Source organism: Ursus maritimus, unplaced genomic scaffold (assembly GCF_017311325.1).
Source record: "Ursus maritimus isolate PB19 unplaced genomic scaffold, ASM1731132v1 scaffold_9, whole genome shotgun sequence".
Classification (NCBI taxonomy): domain Eukaryota; kingdom Metazoa; phylum Chordata; class Mammalia; order Carnivora; family Ursidae; genus Ursus; species Ursus maritimus.
This window is the reverse complement of record NW_024427107.1, coordinates 8,158,180-8,173,496: the sequence shown is the minus strand read 5'-3', so window position 1 is coordinate 8,173,496 and position 15,317 is coordinate 8,158,180. Positions and strand designations below refer to the sequence as shown.

General features: G+C 38.2%; 1 protein-coding gene across 1 annotated transcript in view; it reads right to left on the bottom strand.

The window, feature by feature from the left end:
* XKR4 (XK related 4) overlaps window positions 1-15,317 on the bottom strand; it is a 415,020-nt gene that overhangs the window by 157,856 nt on the left and 241,847 nt on the right. The window contains exon 2 of the mRNA XM_008706757.2: window positions 3,484-3,683. Coding sequence (XP_008704979.2) covers window positions 3,484-3,683 — 200 coding nt within the window. The remainder of the gene's footprint in view (window positions 1-3,483; window positions 3,684-15,317) is intronic.

Sequence of the window (15,317 nt, the reverse complement as noted above, 5' to 3'; positions counted from 1 at the left end):
TCTGGCAGGGATATGGAATTGGATTGGAAAATCTTAACGAGGTGTATACTGGAAACTTATGCAATATGTGCCATCTTAGCTATGCATGTACAATTGGAGCCTCTTGAGTGTTTCTTAACTTCAGAGATAGATATCCCTAGGAAAGCTCCAGATCCAACGAAGAGCAGCAGTTGTGTCTAAGGTAACAACATGGAGTGAAAAGACTGGATGTTCATGTCCAAGTTTCAGTCTTATTCTGATTACTGGTCTCAGGGCAGGAGCCAAATTGTCCTTCCTGGGATACTGCCAACTGAGAAACCATGACACTTTACTTGCATGGTTCACCACTGAGCATGTAGCCTCCAATCCAATGAAGTGCCTCTGACTTAATTATTCAATAAGTAAGGAATACCGAAAAGGATTTTCACAGCTAACAGTGTTTTAAGGCAATGCCAACTTCCATAAAGGAGAATGCAATTTTTAAGCATCTGTTTTAAAATGTCACATCTTTTCTTTGATTTTCGTATTGGTTTTTAAAAGAGTGTCCTTCAGAAAGTAATAAATGGTTGAAATTGGGCTAAAAAGGCATCATTTCTATCCTAAAAACTAATAATGCTAGATAGGCATATACAAGAATGACTTGCAGACATAGGACCACTCTCTACCGGCTAAATAAGAATATTTTACAGATTTTAATTCAGAGCTATTTGCAAATACTTCAGAGGGTTCATTCCATTGATTATTTGCATCCATTGCAGAAAGTTGTATTTTTATATATAAATCCCAAGAATCTTGTACCATAAATATATATGAAAGTAGATGTCAGACTAGTTTCTATCACATTTACTTTTCTTCCCCTAGAGGGGAAAAGCTCTGTTCCTGTAATTTATTCACACAGTTTAATTTATAAGCTGGTTCATTTTAAGTGGGATCATCTATCAGTGGAGGGTTGAATTTGGAAGCTCTCTCTGAAGACAGGTTTCTATTCAAAATGCAACCTGATTTAGATAGTGTTGCCTGGGCTCATCTTCATTTGCTGGAGGTTTTGTGGTTGTTGTTTGCTGTCATGTATTTTCTACTGTTTGGTCTTTTGACATAACTTTCTGCCCACCTCCCTTGTTAAAAAATGGCAATGCCAAGACCCACCTAGAAGGCTAATTCCTCGTCTTGTGCTCAATGACTTGCATTGATCCTAGTGATCTTTGAACCAGCCAGTCTTTTGATTACCTAGGGAGCAATACAGAACACATTTCCCCTACAGCTTTCCAATTTTGACAGCATGGCTTGCCTTGGCCAAGGAAGAGGTCTGGCTCCCAAAGTAAGCCTCGTGCAAATGTGGGCTTGACAGATAAGCCGGGGACACCAGGGTCAGTGAAGAGCCACAACTCTGTGAAACAGAAATTTTGATTCCTATGCTTAGAATGAATAATCTGAGAAAAAGTAAGGATTGCTTTCTATGTTTTTTCTATAAAACTACATAAAACCCTCCAACCGAAGTGATCTCATTTTCTTAGGCCCTCTCTCACCTTTCTTACTCTATCTCCACCATATTTAGTATAAAAACTTCTCTATGATTTTCTAAATCTTTAGAAAACCGGTAGGGACACCCAGTAATCTTGGGCCACAGGAAGGCAGGTTGCAATGCTCCACATTTGTGCCTGGGTTTTCTTTTGTGTAATTATTATTATTATTATTATTATTATTTACATTTTACTTATTTATTTGAGATAGACAGAGAGAGAGAGAGAGAGAGCACTAGTGAGAAGGAGGATCAAAGGGAAAGGAGAGGCATACTCCCCACTGAACATAGAGCCCAATGTGAGGCTCGATCCCAAAACCGTGAGATCATGACCTGAGCTGAAGGCAGACACAACCAACTGAGCCACCCAGGTGCCCCTCCTCTTGTGTAGTTATACTAAGAGGTTGCCAAGTTGTTCTGGAGATAAGTACCAGATTCTGTGATGGAGATTTAGTTTGATGTTGCCTCTAAATTTGTGTCCTCATTTACAGACCATTTCCTAATGCATACCCCTGGCCCTGTAGGGTTATTGGGCATCATGCAAAGATGGAACAGAGCTCCAAGGAGTTTAGAGATCATCTAGTTTCATTGGTGACCTTTACATTTGAGAAGTGGGGGCCCAGAGACATTAAGTGACCTGCACAAGGTCTCACAGCAAGGAAGTGAATGGCCAAAGCCAGATCTTCTCTCTGCAGCCTGTTGTCTTTTACAGCTAAAGACAGTCATCCACAGCTAATTTATACGTCTTGTTTTCTCCAGGCTTTTCCTGTCTGTTTCTGTGCTAACACAACACTGTCTTTCTTCCAATTTGCTTTCTAGCATTTGAGAATCACACCCCACGGAACTCTTTGACCCTTTTCTTAAACTTCTTGGACCAAAGATATTCTAGTGTGGAGCAGGGGTTGACCAGACATTTACAAATAAATGGGTCCCCAGCTACCAGTACAGTCTCCATCTTTCTTTTCCTCTCATGTAGCTCCCATCCTTCGCCATTTAAAGTGCTCAGTCTAAGCTAATATGCTCCTTGCTATAAAATGTTCTAATGACACTGTAGAGAATCCCCAGACCAATCAGATCAAATCTCGAGTTAAAGCATGGCCCAGAACAGGACACCAACATGGGTGTACATAGAGGAAATCACAGCAAAGGCTCTAAGGAGATAGAAACAAAATGAGCATGTTATAACATGTTAACTGATTCACAAAATCTATTTAGTTATAGGATAGACAAATTGCCAGGAAACTCCTTATTTAGAAAATGTCTATCCATCCACCCATTTATTCACCTATGCACCTACTGGTCTGTCTGATCTTTTTGCTGCTAGAAAAGATTTAAATAGCAGAGCTTAAGGAAACATCAGAGCAGATAAGTGACAGTCTTAGTGATGAGGTTATCAAACAAGACAGCAAAACACAAAAATATTTATCTGATAATATTTGTGTTATAAAACAGTAGTATATAAACAATGTATTGTTAAATAATGACATTTTTTCTCCTATAATTTTGAAAAAAATATTATGGTAACCTACCATTTCCTTTTAATCTCTCTCTGTTTCTTCATGTCAAAATGAAATGACAGAGATTACCCTCATATTCAAATATGTGTATAAATATTATTAGAAAGATAGAGAGCTAGGCCTTTTTTTTTTCAAGGTTTTGAAAATTACTCTATCACACAAGCCAGAAAAACCCAGTTGCCTCTATTTTCATTCTGACCAAATGTAAAATCATAGAAATGTTTTTAACTCAGAGAGCAGCTTGAAGGCAAAAAAGAATTGTCTTTCTGTAAATTAGCCATCACAAGTAATCATGAAGAAGAAAATACACATCATTCACAAATTCTCGTGTCAAATAGCAGACATATAACAGGGAGAACCATGGCCTCTGTCAATAAAGGATATTAAAACAGTTTTTTGGATTGTGACAAAAAACTTTACTTTAGCCAATCTTTCCCCAAAGTCAGAAACCAAATGACAAGCCCTTACCTTGGAGGGCCTGTAAGGTATGAGTCTGTACGATAATGCAGAGCTGCAGGACCAGCTGTGGAGCACTTTCCAGAAAGGTGGCTAGCAAATGCAGCATACTCACATCGGCATACTCATACACCATTTTCCAGTAAAACCTCCATCTGTCATTCTCCCCACTCTGTCGACTTCGAATACCTAAGTAGATTGTGTGGAAATATCTAGAAAGAAAACATGGAGAATAAGAAAGAAATGAGTGATCATTTATAATTCAAACACCAAGGCTGCTTTTCTTTTCTGCAAGCCAGTATACACAAGCACACAAGAAACAGTTACTTTAGTGGCTTATTAATTTAAGGTCCAAAGATAACTGCTTAACAAGTACCCTTATTCTTAAATGTTTGCTTTGAGAAGTCCCTGCAATCTTTGGCCTCATTAAAGGCAATCCACTGACTTGAAATATGAGGAGTGAGTTGAAATGTGTTGGAAACTCGGGTGTACAAGGGATTTGCCACTTTGGCAATCTACACACATCCTTTGTGGTCAGTTTCTTTACGTGCTCAGTGGTACTCGGGAGATGGATTTCTCGTAGGGCACCATGCAAGTCTGAAGTATTAGACTGCATTTGCTCTGAAACCCTCCTGAAGTCTTCTAAAAAAATGTTTTATTACTGAGAATTTCAAACATATACAAAAGGAGAAAAAATAGTGTATTGAGTCCACTATACACTTCACCCAGATTAATTATTGATACATGTATGTACAATACATACATTATTTTTTATTTATACCTTCACGTATTCCCTGCTACCAGATAATCTTGAAGCAAATCCCAAGCATCATGTTACTTCATCCATAAGTATTTTACTAAAAATAATTGACAAACATAAATGCAATACAATTATTACATTATAAATAAGGATAATTTAATAGTATCAAATACTCAGTTTTCATATTTTCTTGATTATCATATTTTCTTTACAGTTTGTTTGAAATACAATCCAAACAAGACCTATATGTGATGATTATTTGATATGTATCTTGTCTCTTTTACACCAGGGATTCCTCTCCTTTTTTTTTTTTTTTTCATTTCCTGCCTATTTTTCACTGTCTTGGTCTTGATGACTGCACACATGTGGTATGGTTAACGTATTTGTCCTTTGTATTTTCTTCAGTCAGGTAGTGTTGATCAGATTCAAGTTTGATCATTTTTTAGCAGGTGACTTTTGTGAGGAGACCCTAATGTTCTCCTTTATGATGCCCTCATCCACTAATGACCATTTCCTAGATCCATTCATTCATTAGGGCTTGTGAAATTGTGATATTCTGAGTCTATCATCCTTTAGAAATTTATTAGAAGTTTTTATTTAAATTCCAGTTAGTTAACATACAGTATGGTAGTTTCAGGTGTATAATACAGTGATTCAACACTTCCACACAACATCTGATGCTCATCACGACAAGTGCAGTCCTTAATCTCCATCACCTATTCAGCCCATCCCCCGCCCACCTCCCCCATGTTAACATCAGTTTGTTCTCTACAGTTAAGAGTCTGTTTCTTGGTTTGTCTTGCTCTCTTTTTTTCCCCTTTGCTTGTTTGTTTCATTTCTTTACTTCTGCATATGAGTGAACTCATGTGGTTTCTGTCTTTCTCTGATTGACTTATTTTGCTTAGCATAATACTCTCTAGCTTCATCTACATTGTTGCAAATGACAAGATTTCATTCTTTTTTATGGCTGAGTAATATTTCTCTCTCTCTCTCTCTCTTTCTATATATATATATACACACACACACACACACAAGCAAATGATATATATAGCACATCTTCTTTATCCATTCATCAGTCAATGGACACTTGGGTTGTTTCCATAATTTGGATAGTGAAGATAATGCTGCTATAAATATTGGGGTACATGTATGCCTTCGAATTAGTATTTTTGTATTCTTGGGTAAATACCTAGTAGTGCAGTTGCTGGATTGTAGGGTAGTTCAATTTTGAACTTTTTGAGGAAACTCCATCCTGTTTTCCAAGTGGCTGCACCAGTTTGCATTCCCACCAACAGTACAAGATGTTCCCCTTTCTCTGCATCCTTTCCAATACCTGTTGTTTCTTGTGTTGCTGATTTTAGCCATTCTCCGTGAGTTTAGAGTTTTGATTTGCATTTCCCTGATGATGAATGATATTGAGCCTTGTTTCATGTGTCTGTTGGCCATTTCTTTGTCTACTTTGGAAAAATGTCTATCCATGCCTTCTGCCCATTTTTTAATTGGATTATTTAGTTTTTGGGTGTTGACTTTTATAAGTTCTTTATATATTTTGGATACTAACCCTTAATCAGATATGTCATTTGCAAATATCTTCTCCCATTCCATAGGTTGCCTTTTAGTTTTGTTGATGGGTTCCTTCGCTGTGCAAAAGCTTTTTTTATCTTAATGAAGTCCTCATAGTTTATTGCTTTTGTTTCCCTTGCCTCAGAAGACATATCTAGAAAGAAGTTGATATGGCTGATGTCAAAGAAGTTACTGCCTGTGTTCTCCTTTAGGATTTTTATTGTTTCATGCTTCACATGTAGGTCTTTAATTCCTTCTGAATTTATTTTTGTGTACAGTGTAAGAAAATGGTCCAGTTTCATTCATTTGCATATTGCTGTCCAGTTTTCCCACCATTTGTTGAAGAGACTGTCTTTTTCCTATTGGATAGTCTTTTCTTCTTTGTCAAAGATTAATTGACCATATAGTTGTGGATTTATTTGTGGGTTTTCTATTATTGTGTTCCATTGATATATGTGTCTATTTTTGTGCCGGTACCATACTGTTTTGATTACTCCAGCTTTGTAATATAACTTGAAGTCTGGAATTGTGATGCCTTCAGCTTAGTGTTTCTTTCTCAGGGTTGCTTTGGCTATTCATACCACCCTCTTTTTTGTTGTTGTTGGCTAGAATACTTCTCCAGCTGTTACGTAAATGACTCTGCAGTATGTTGGGTTGTCTGAAGCTTATTCTCTAGTAGATCCCCTAAGAAAGGTGCATAGGGACAATATTCCCTGAGTTCTTGCATATTTATAACAGCATGCAGTTATCAATCTTGGCTTGCATGGGAATAAGTTTCCATCTATTATGAGGACCCTGAAGTTTCACAATTTTACATGAAAATTGGTGCCCATTTCTAGAGTTTGTGAAAGAACTTCACCTACCTGGTGCAAAGACTTTCTGATATCAAGAGGGGAGGATGGTAGGGATACAGCAATGAAGTACAAAAGCAGAATAGCTGGGGAAAACTTTTCATTGGAGGATTGGGTTTGAAGGCTGTACAGTCCATGCATATTCCATACAAAATCCAAGGTCTGCAATTTATTTATTTAAGTCTATTAAATCTGTTACTTCATTGCTCACTAGCATGAATTTTTGTCATGGAAGTTCAATAAAAATCTGATATTCTTTCTCTTATAAACTACTTGAACTTTTTGTTTGGATATCTGAGGAATATTTGGTTCTTTTGAAGACCTGTGGTTTTTGTTTGCTTGTTTGTTTTGACAGAGAGAGAGAGAACACAAGCAGGGGGAGTGGAAGAGGGAGAAACAGGCTTCCCACTGAGCAGGGAGCCTGATGCAGGGCTCTATCCCAGGACCTTGGGATCATGACCCAAGCCAAAGCCAGTTGCTTAATCAACTGAGCCACCCAGGGGCCCCAAGAGCTATGGTTTTATTAGAATGTATCTTGATACTGGCTGTTCTGCATCAGGTTTCCATTCATTATGTAGTTTCAAGTTTCAATATGTAGTTTCAAGTCTTCTTTATTTATAGTATTGAGTATTTTGTTGCTGTTGTTGTTGCATTACTTTGGTATTCTTCTTTGAGGACTCCTATTTATTTATGTTGTGTCTTCTTTATCTTCTGTATCAGTCAATTTTCCTGAACATTTTTGATCTCAAATAGCTTACTGATTTAATTTTTTTCCTCCTTTCTACTTTCTATTTATCTTCTAACTATGGTATTTGATTGGCGTCACACCCCTACTAGTTGAGTTTTCATTTCTGAGCTTTTTTTAAAAAAATTAGAATTCTATATTAGGTTATATCATCTTTCTTGTCAAATCTTTTTTCTATACATCTCTTTTCTAATTTTTTCTAATTCTGATTTATATTATTCTTTCATAACTTTTATAATTCTCTTAATTTCTTTCAACTCATTTTGAAATATTTGCTTATGGTTTTTATCTGTTTTCTACATATGTTTTCTTGGTATGCTTTCATTATCTGTAAGAACACCACCATTATTTCTAGTCTCTTTTTCTTACAATAGGTTTGATTTTTTTTTCTCATTCCTAAGTTTAAAAATGAGTTAGTTTACTTTTTATGTAGTTAGGAGGAGTAAGGGGGCCAGAATGGCTTGGCTGGTGTCATAGCTCCAGAGCTCATTCTTCTTTTGTTCTCATGAGTGATAAAAAAAGAATATCACTTGTCAACTTTCTGACATCAGCTGTCTCTGTTTCCCTGACTCTTCCTTTGAATCTGGACCTTCTCCTTCATTTCTCATGGTTGTCCCTGTCCTGCTCGACTTAGAATCTATTCCCAGCAGATTCTCTTCAATGTGGAGCCTTATCTTAGAAGGGTCTTCAGTCTGTGTGTAATAAGACTGCTCCAATAGCATCAGATATTATTTCATTACAGTCCCTGTGGACTCTTTCTTGCACTGGATCATTGAGAACACATTTCTAGGTCCTTCTGCTCCTGTAAGACTGGCCCACTGCACTTTCTAGTGAGTGGCTGTTGGGGATTTGGAGGTTCTGTTCTCAAAGCCTTCCTTCTGTCTCTTCCTGCATATTTGTCAATTATCACACAGCTCTTGGGAGCTGTCCCTAATTTGTCCCTTGGTAATTATGGAGGTATCTCAGTGCTGAGTTTTTTTTTTTTTTTTAAGATTTTATTTATTTATTCGACAGAGATAGAGACAGCCAGCGAGAGAGGGAACACAAGCAGGGGGAGTGGGAGAGGAAGAAGCGGGCTCATAGCGGAGGAACCTGATGTGGGGCTCGATCCCATAACGCCGGGATCACGCCCTGAGCCAAAGATAGACACTTAACCGCTGTGCCACCCAGGTGTTCCTCAGCGCTGAGCTTTATTTGCAGGTATTAGTCATGATCCTTCAGTTTTGCTCTGCCCATTTTAATGGGATCATTTTGGTAGGTTCAAAAACTATGCAGCCACTGCCACTATATTTACAGAACAGGAGCATTTTAAAACAAACAAACAAAAAAACATATTTAATCATTCTCTTGGGCCTTGGATTGCCCTCTATCAATTATAAAATGAGATTTGTAGAGTGCTGTTTACAGGAACTTTCATGAACAGATCACTTTGTTCTCACCACTCCACAGCTGCAGCTTGTCATCAGCCCTGTGCAAACTGCTGGCACCTCCTTTCTTAGACTTCCATGCATTTTCACAAGCTCATTTTATTTCTTGGAGTATCTTATATGCTTCTTCTACTGGAAAACTCATTTTTGAAATGACAATATATGTTCAGTCATTACCAGTAATCACTCACTCTTCCATGCTCTCCCTGTTTGTATTACTTTGCTAAGGCTGCTTTAACAAAGTATCACAAACTGGTAGCCTAAGTAACAGAAATTTATTGTCTCCCCATTCTGGAGGCTAGAAATCCATGATCAAAGTGTTGGAAAGTTTGGTTCCTTCTAAGGCTGTGAAGGAGACTCTGTTCCATGCCTCTTCCTTAGTTTGCTGGCACTCTGTGTTATTCCTTTGATTGTGGATGCATCACCCTGCTCTCTGCTTTCATCTGTGCATGGTGCTCTCCGTGTGTGTGCATCTGAGTCCAAATTTCTCCTTTTTATAAACACACAGTCATAATGGATTAGGACTCACCTTAATGACCTCATCTTAACTCAATCATCTGTAAAGAGCTTTTGTTTTCAAATAAGACCATATTCACAGGTACAGGATGTTAGGAATTCAACATCTTTTAGGGGGACACAATTCAACCAGTACCACTCTTCTATTGATATTTGATCTTGTTTACACTCCCCCTGTTCCAAATCTGCATCTCCTACTTTACTAAGATCCAAACCTGTATGTCCGCCTTCTTACTTGTATACCCATATGCTTTCCAGATTTCCCACAGGCATATAAAAGCAAATATATTTAAAATGCCTTATTAGCTTTTCTTCTAAATTTGTCCCATCCTGTACATAGTAATCTACTCTGCCATGCACTGAGTAACCCAAGCTAGAAGCCTAGGAGGCATGTGAAGCTCCTACCCCTCCCTTACCCCTTTTATTTGATAATAGACTATGTTCTGGAACTTTATCTCCTTAATACATTTCCCCCTCTGTTTTCTAAAGTCTGATTCTCTGGGTTTCTGTTTTGGTTCTGTAACCTACTACAATATGACCTTAGGCTTCGCATCTCTCTGCCTTAGCCTTCCATCTCTAAAGGGGGATGAGAGAAATAAATGAAATAAAAGTGAAGGACTTAGCACAGAGCCTGGTAAATAGCAGGCATTCAATAAATGTTAGTTCTTACTATTAATCAACTTTGAATTCTCTTATGGACCCTTCCCAGTGTCTCCAGATGTATAATATGAATCTTAAAAACCTTAGTGACTCCACATTGCTTGGGAGATATACAATAAACTCAAGCAATGAGATACAGACATTTAAGGCTTTTAGTTTATCCTTTCTAACCTAACTTTTAGCCTCTGAACCTTCCCTCTCCCTTTTCATCCTATGTTCTGTGTCTTGCCACATTAAAGCACTTGCTCTTCCTTGGTTATGAATTCACACCTCAGTACATTTGTTCCTGTGGTTCTCTTGCCTGGAAAGCCTCTCCATACCCTTTAGCATCCTGGGATTTCTACTATTTTATGACTCAAGTACCACCACTCCCTCACCCTCTGCTACCACCCAGGGAGAACTGGTCATTTCATTGTTTGCACCCAAACTATTTTTACTCAGACTTTGGCCAGAGAAAATAACATTATTTTTGTATTCATTCATTTGTGAATTCACCTCACATCTCCAAATATAAAACCCTGGAGAGAAAAGAATGTCACTGTCTTTTTACCCCTACATCAAGCTCAGTTTCTCATGATTCATAAGCACTCAATTAATTCATGTCATTTTATTCATTCAATGAGTATGTATTAAACACATGCAATGTTTGCAATTTTGTATTTTTCTGTAAGGGGGTTGGAAGCCACTGTAGAGTTTTGAGCAAAAGAGTGAGAAATCCAATTTGCATTTTAGCAAAATTGGTTATTATATGAAAAGTAGGGGGCAGGAGGGCAAAGGGGTAGATTGGGACATTAGCTGGAAGACTATTGCCATAATCCGGGTGAGAGAAGACGCTGACTTTAAGTAGACTGCCAGTGGTATTGGTGGTAAAAAAAAAATCAGAACTGAATAATTGTGAAGAGAACACTGACAGCCTTTGCCTGTTGAGTGAACAAATTAATGATTTTAATGCTCAACTTTCTTGTGACTATCACAGAAGTTTAAAATGCAGGACCCTCATGGCATTAACAAAGGCAATAAAGCTTCCACAAATGACTTCCTGAATTATTTTACTACCAGTTTTCACCCGAGGAGGAGATTATGCATACTCTAAGCTCTCCAGCCATACGCTAAAAAGCTACAAATGGATCTCCCAGGTCTGTGGCCCATAGGGACTTGAAGTCTTATAGTGCAATACTTGTTTCTGGAGCACTGGGAGCTCACAGTGAACCTGATGATGGTGGTAGGTTTGTTCCTAAGGAATACAACAAAAAAGCATCCAGCTTTATGGAGTTTCATATACTAAGACACAAACCCAAGTCTTCCAATAATGCACATACAGAGTTCAAACACCTATAAACCAAGAATGGTAAAAAACAAAACAAAACAAAACTATTTTCAGGCCAAGTGAGCTCCATATACAAAGGCAGAAAGATGGGGAGTGGGGGATCCCTGTGTTCTGATAAGTGCCTTTGCATTTGTATTTGTATTTCTCTAGGCCTGAAAGTATTTTGCACGTTCATGTTAGCTTTTCTTATAATGGCTTTCCCTCTTTTCTCCACTAAGGAAATTTAGTATTTCTGGTTTAAAACTCTAGTGATATATCTCACCTCAGAATACCTTCCTTGGGGACCTGCAACCCAGAACCCTTCCCTGCACCTAACTTCATGCCTACCTTTAATCCTGCGGGTATCTCACTGTGTTGCGATTATTTGCTTATATGTTGGCTTCTATCCCAAGCCCTCCCAGGCTGGAGCATGCCCTTTCATCACTGAAGCTATCCCATTTAGCACTAGTTTTGTTCATGTAGGCATTCACAAATATGTGTTGAATTTAAATGGGAAAAAGAAAATCTCCAATTGTATTTCTTTATAGTTAGTTACTTCTACGAGATTGATAAATAGCCTATGTCATATCGATTTTTGTTTCTGGTTGGAAGAACACAATGGTTTATGATATTTAACTAATATTAGAGCTGTCATGAATATTATGCAATATCAGGATAGTTTTCTACTTTCTTTAAATCAACAGTGTTAGACATCAGGACTCTTACGCCCATAACTTAGTCATGAGGAAATGTCAGCTTGGGTTTTTTCTCAAATTCATGCTCTGAAAAATGGTGAGAATAAGGAGGCTTTGCAATCACAATTGGATTTCTTCCATCTCGTGAATATGTTAATAGTATAATACATTTTGGTCATATTATTTTTTTAACTTATTTTTCATCTGCTTTCCAGAAGAAGAGGTTGAAATAGAACAAATTGATGAATGTGAGCAAAAACATGTACTATGTGTTACTATGTGTCACACATGTTCCCATTTATTCCTCACAGTGTGGTAAGAAAAATTTGCCACAGGTGAGTCGGGGGGATGAAAACATAAAATTATATTTCAATCTCATATTCTTTCCCCTCTGCCACTGCTACCTCCTGTGTGGGCCATGTTGACTTCTGCCTTCCAGCTGTAAAGCAAGCCTCCAAGAGAAGTCTTCAGCTCTTCAGCTTTTATTCAACATTTGACCACCAGCAGGCAATTCCACCTTGTGCTTCCACAGAGCATATGGCAAGACGTTTGACTTCAGGGAGAGCTGCTTCTATAAGGATTTACTTCTCAGGGCAGGAAATTTTGTCTTTGTTGACAAAAGCCCCAAAAAGCACTCTATTAACTAGTCATATCACCTATTCTGTAGACAAACCATCAACACAGAAAGCAAAGGAAAACTGGTAATATTTGCCATTCAATTCTAACAAATGGGTAAAGATGTTGAATCTTTCAAAGAAACCAGACTGCATAATGTTTTTTATCTAATAATTGCATAGTAAATACAGAGAAGTAAATACAGAGAAATAGACCCAGGAGTTCCTTTTCTACAAAAGTTTAGAATGACATGATGAAGGGCTTGTGTTCCAATGAAAATTCGTTATATTCCTGAAACAGAAGCAAAACTGTCAAGTTTACTTTTGGATGGTGGTATTTTTTGTTTGTTTTTTAGCTACCCGCCAAAAGAGCCTTGAAGTTACTTCCTATGTTAAGCACCCTTAGGCTGTAGTTGAGTTTCTAAAAAGGAAGAGGTTTTCAAAATTAAATGTCTTCTGTAAAGAATTACAATCCCTTTGGTGAGGCCTGGGGATGTGCTAGATGTCAGGCCTCAGTTCTGAACTGAACCCCAGGAGACAAAGAGGCCCCTGACTGGGAATGGTAGTACAAGGTCACTTGGAATCACAATAGGGACAGAAGAAACTTGAGAGGTGCTGAATTCCACCTCTTTGTCCTGGATAGATGTGGGGGAAACTTTAGCCTCTGTTGTTGCCAGCCCATTAAGGACCCTCACTGTGATGGATGGCCTTTGCACATTTCACCCAATTGATCTGAAAAAATACTTCCACTGTTTTTTGTCTAGCTCAGAATGCTCTCAGAGGTACAGTGTTGGGTGTACAGTCACTGAGAAGGGGACAGCTTGGTCCATATGACACCACAGATTAGCTTTTGAATTGTTCTTGGAAGCAAGCTACCGGGTAGACACAGCGAAAAAGTTCGTGGTCATGAGCTACCCTCCTAGTCTAATCCAGATCCTTCGCATTGCATTGTAACCCCATGTCTATTCTGACAATGGGGCGGAGGAACATGGTTAATGGCCTGTCTCTGAAAAACGACTCTTTCTATATCTCAAGGCAAAAGCCAAGCAGTCTTGTCTCCTTGGCATCTGTGTTATTATTATCTCACTGGAAAGCATTTTCTCCCCACTGATTCTTACAGCCGCTTAGCTTTTGAGCCAAGTTTTGCATCTGAAGATGGAGGTAACCATCCCTTCTGAAAGGCTGCTGGGAGGGGTGAATGAGATGTGTCTTACACGCGTGCTTGGCTCACAAGAGGAACGTTGCTACTCTCCAAGGTTATTGATGCTCTGGGTTCTTCTAGAATGTTTGTCTTCTTTACCCTAATAACTGAAGGTAGTTTTTTTATCTTCAATTCTTCCCATTTTCCTTAGGCATTTTATTCTAGGGAGTGTTTCCATCACACTGGATTTAGCCTTTGTCTGGTCTTCCAGAGGGGCAGATGGAAAAGATTACCACTCTACTGAGAAAGGAGACAATTTCTAGACCTTTTGAGTATCAAAGGAATCCAGGTTGGGGTCCAGATGGGAGTGGAGGGACTCACTCTGATTTTCTTCTTAGGATTTGGCTTTGCTGTGTTGATGAAAGAAAGATTATCTCTGAAAGGAGCACTGGTGATCAGGGAAGTGCATAGTAATGAAAAGTCTCAGTACTTTTTAGATATTCATACACACAGCAGGGAGGACAGCCATATTTACAGTTAAACATTTAGCATAATTACCGGAGTTTCATGTAAGAAGGAAAAAAAGTTTCAAAGCTTTAGCATTGAGGATGAAATACGCCCTGAGCATGAGAGAGCAGGGGCTTAACTACACAGCTCTTATTCGTGTTAATGGGAGATGTTTCCAATAAAAGCCCACTTGGCAATATCAATACGCTCCACCTCCTCCTCTGAGGTAAATACATCCAGATGACATTTGCTGCTGTTATTGTGTGACCGATTCATTTTCTAATAGGGTCGTTCTTCTTATTTATTGCCTTAAGAAGTATGCTAGTGGAAGATTTAATTTTCCTTACATCACAAAAGGTCACCAGGAATTCTGCGCCAACTTTATCAACATAATATCAATCTAACAATATCTTGATTCTGTCATTTCCTCAGCATTCTTGAAGCTGTGCACACAAACACACCTACACAACTCCTACCATGCTGCACACACAGACACCCATACATAACCCACCCCTTCCACACACCTGGACACTAATTCAAGTCCAAGGATTTTCTGAGGATTTCAATTGAATTGAAATTCTCGGCTCCTTCTCATCAGAATTTTCCAAGTGCCAAGAGCAACCTGGACTAATGTCGCAGTCTCCCACATTACTAACTTGAGACCCAAACATAACATGGCAAAAGTAATAAACTTGGGAAGAAAAGTCCAAACATGGACTCATCATGTGGAGCATTATGTATGAGTTTAATCTGAAATTTAATGTGACTGAGATAATCTTTCAATTACTTGTGTGGAAATGAAGTGTGTATTACTGTTGTTTCAGATAGTTCAGCCCTTATATAATATTTGATCAAACGCTCACTGCTGACATGTCAAGAGCTGAATCAGAAATCATTATGAGCTATAAGGATCTAATGCACACATATTCTAACACTAAATTGTTTCCCTGTCTTCTAGCACATTAAACAGATTAGCTGTTGACTGTTGTTATTGTTACTATCTGAAAAATGCAGAGAAAAATCTGTGCAGAAGAGTTTTAAAGAAACCACATTAATAAATG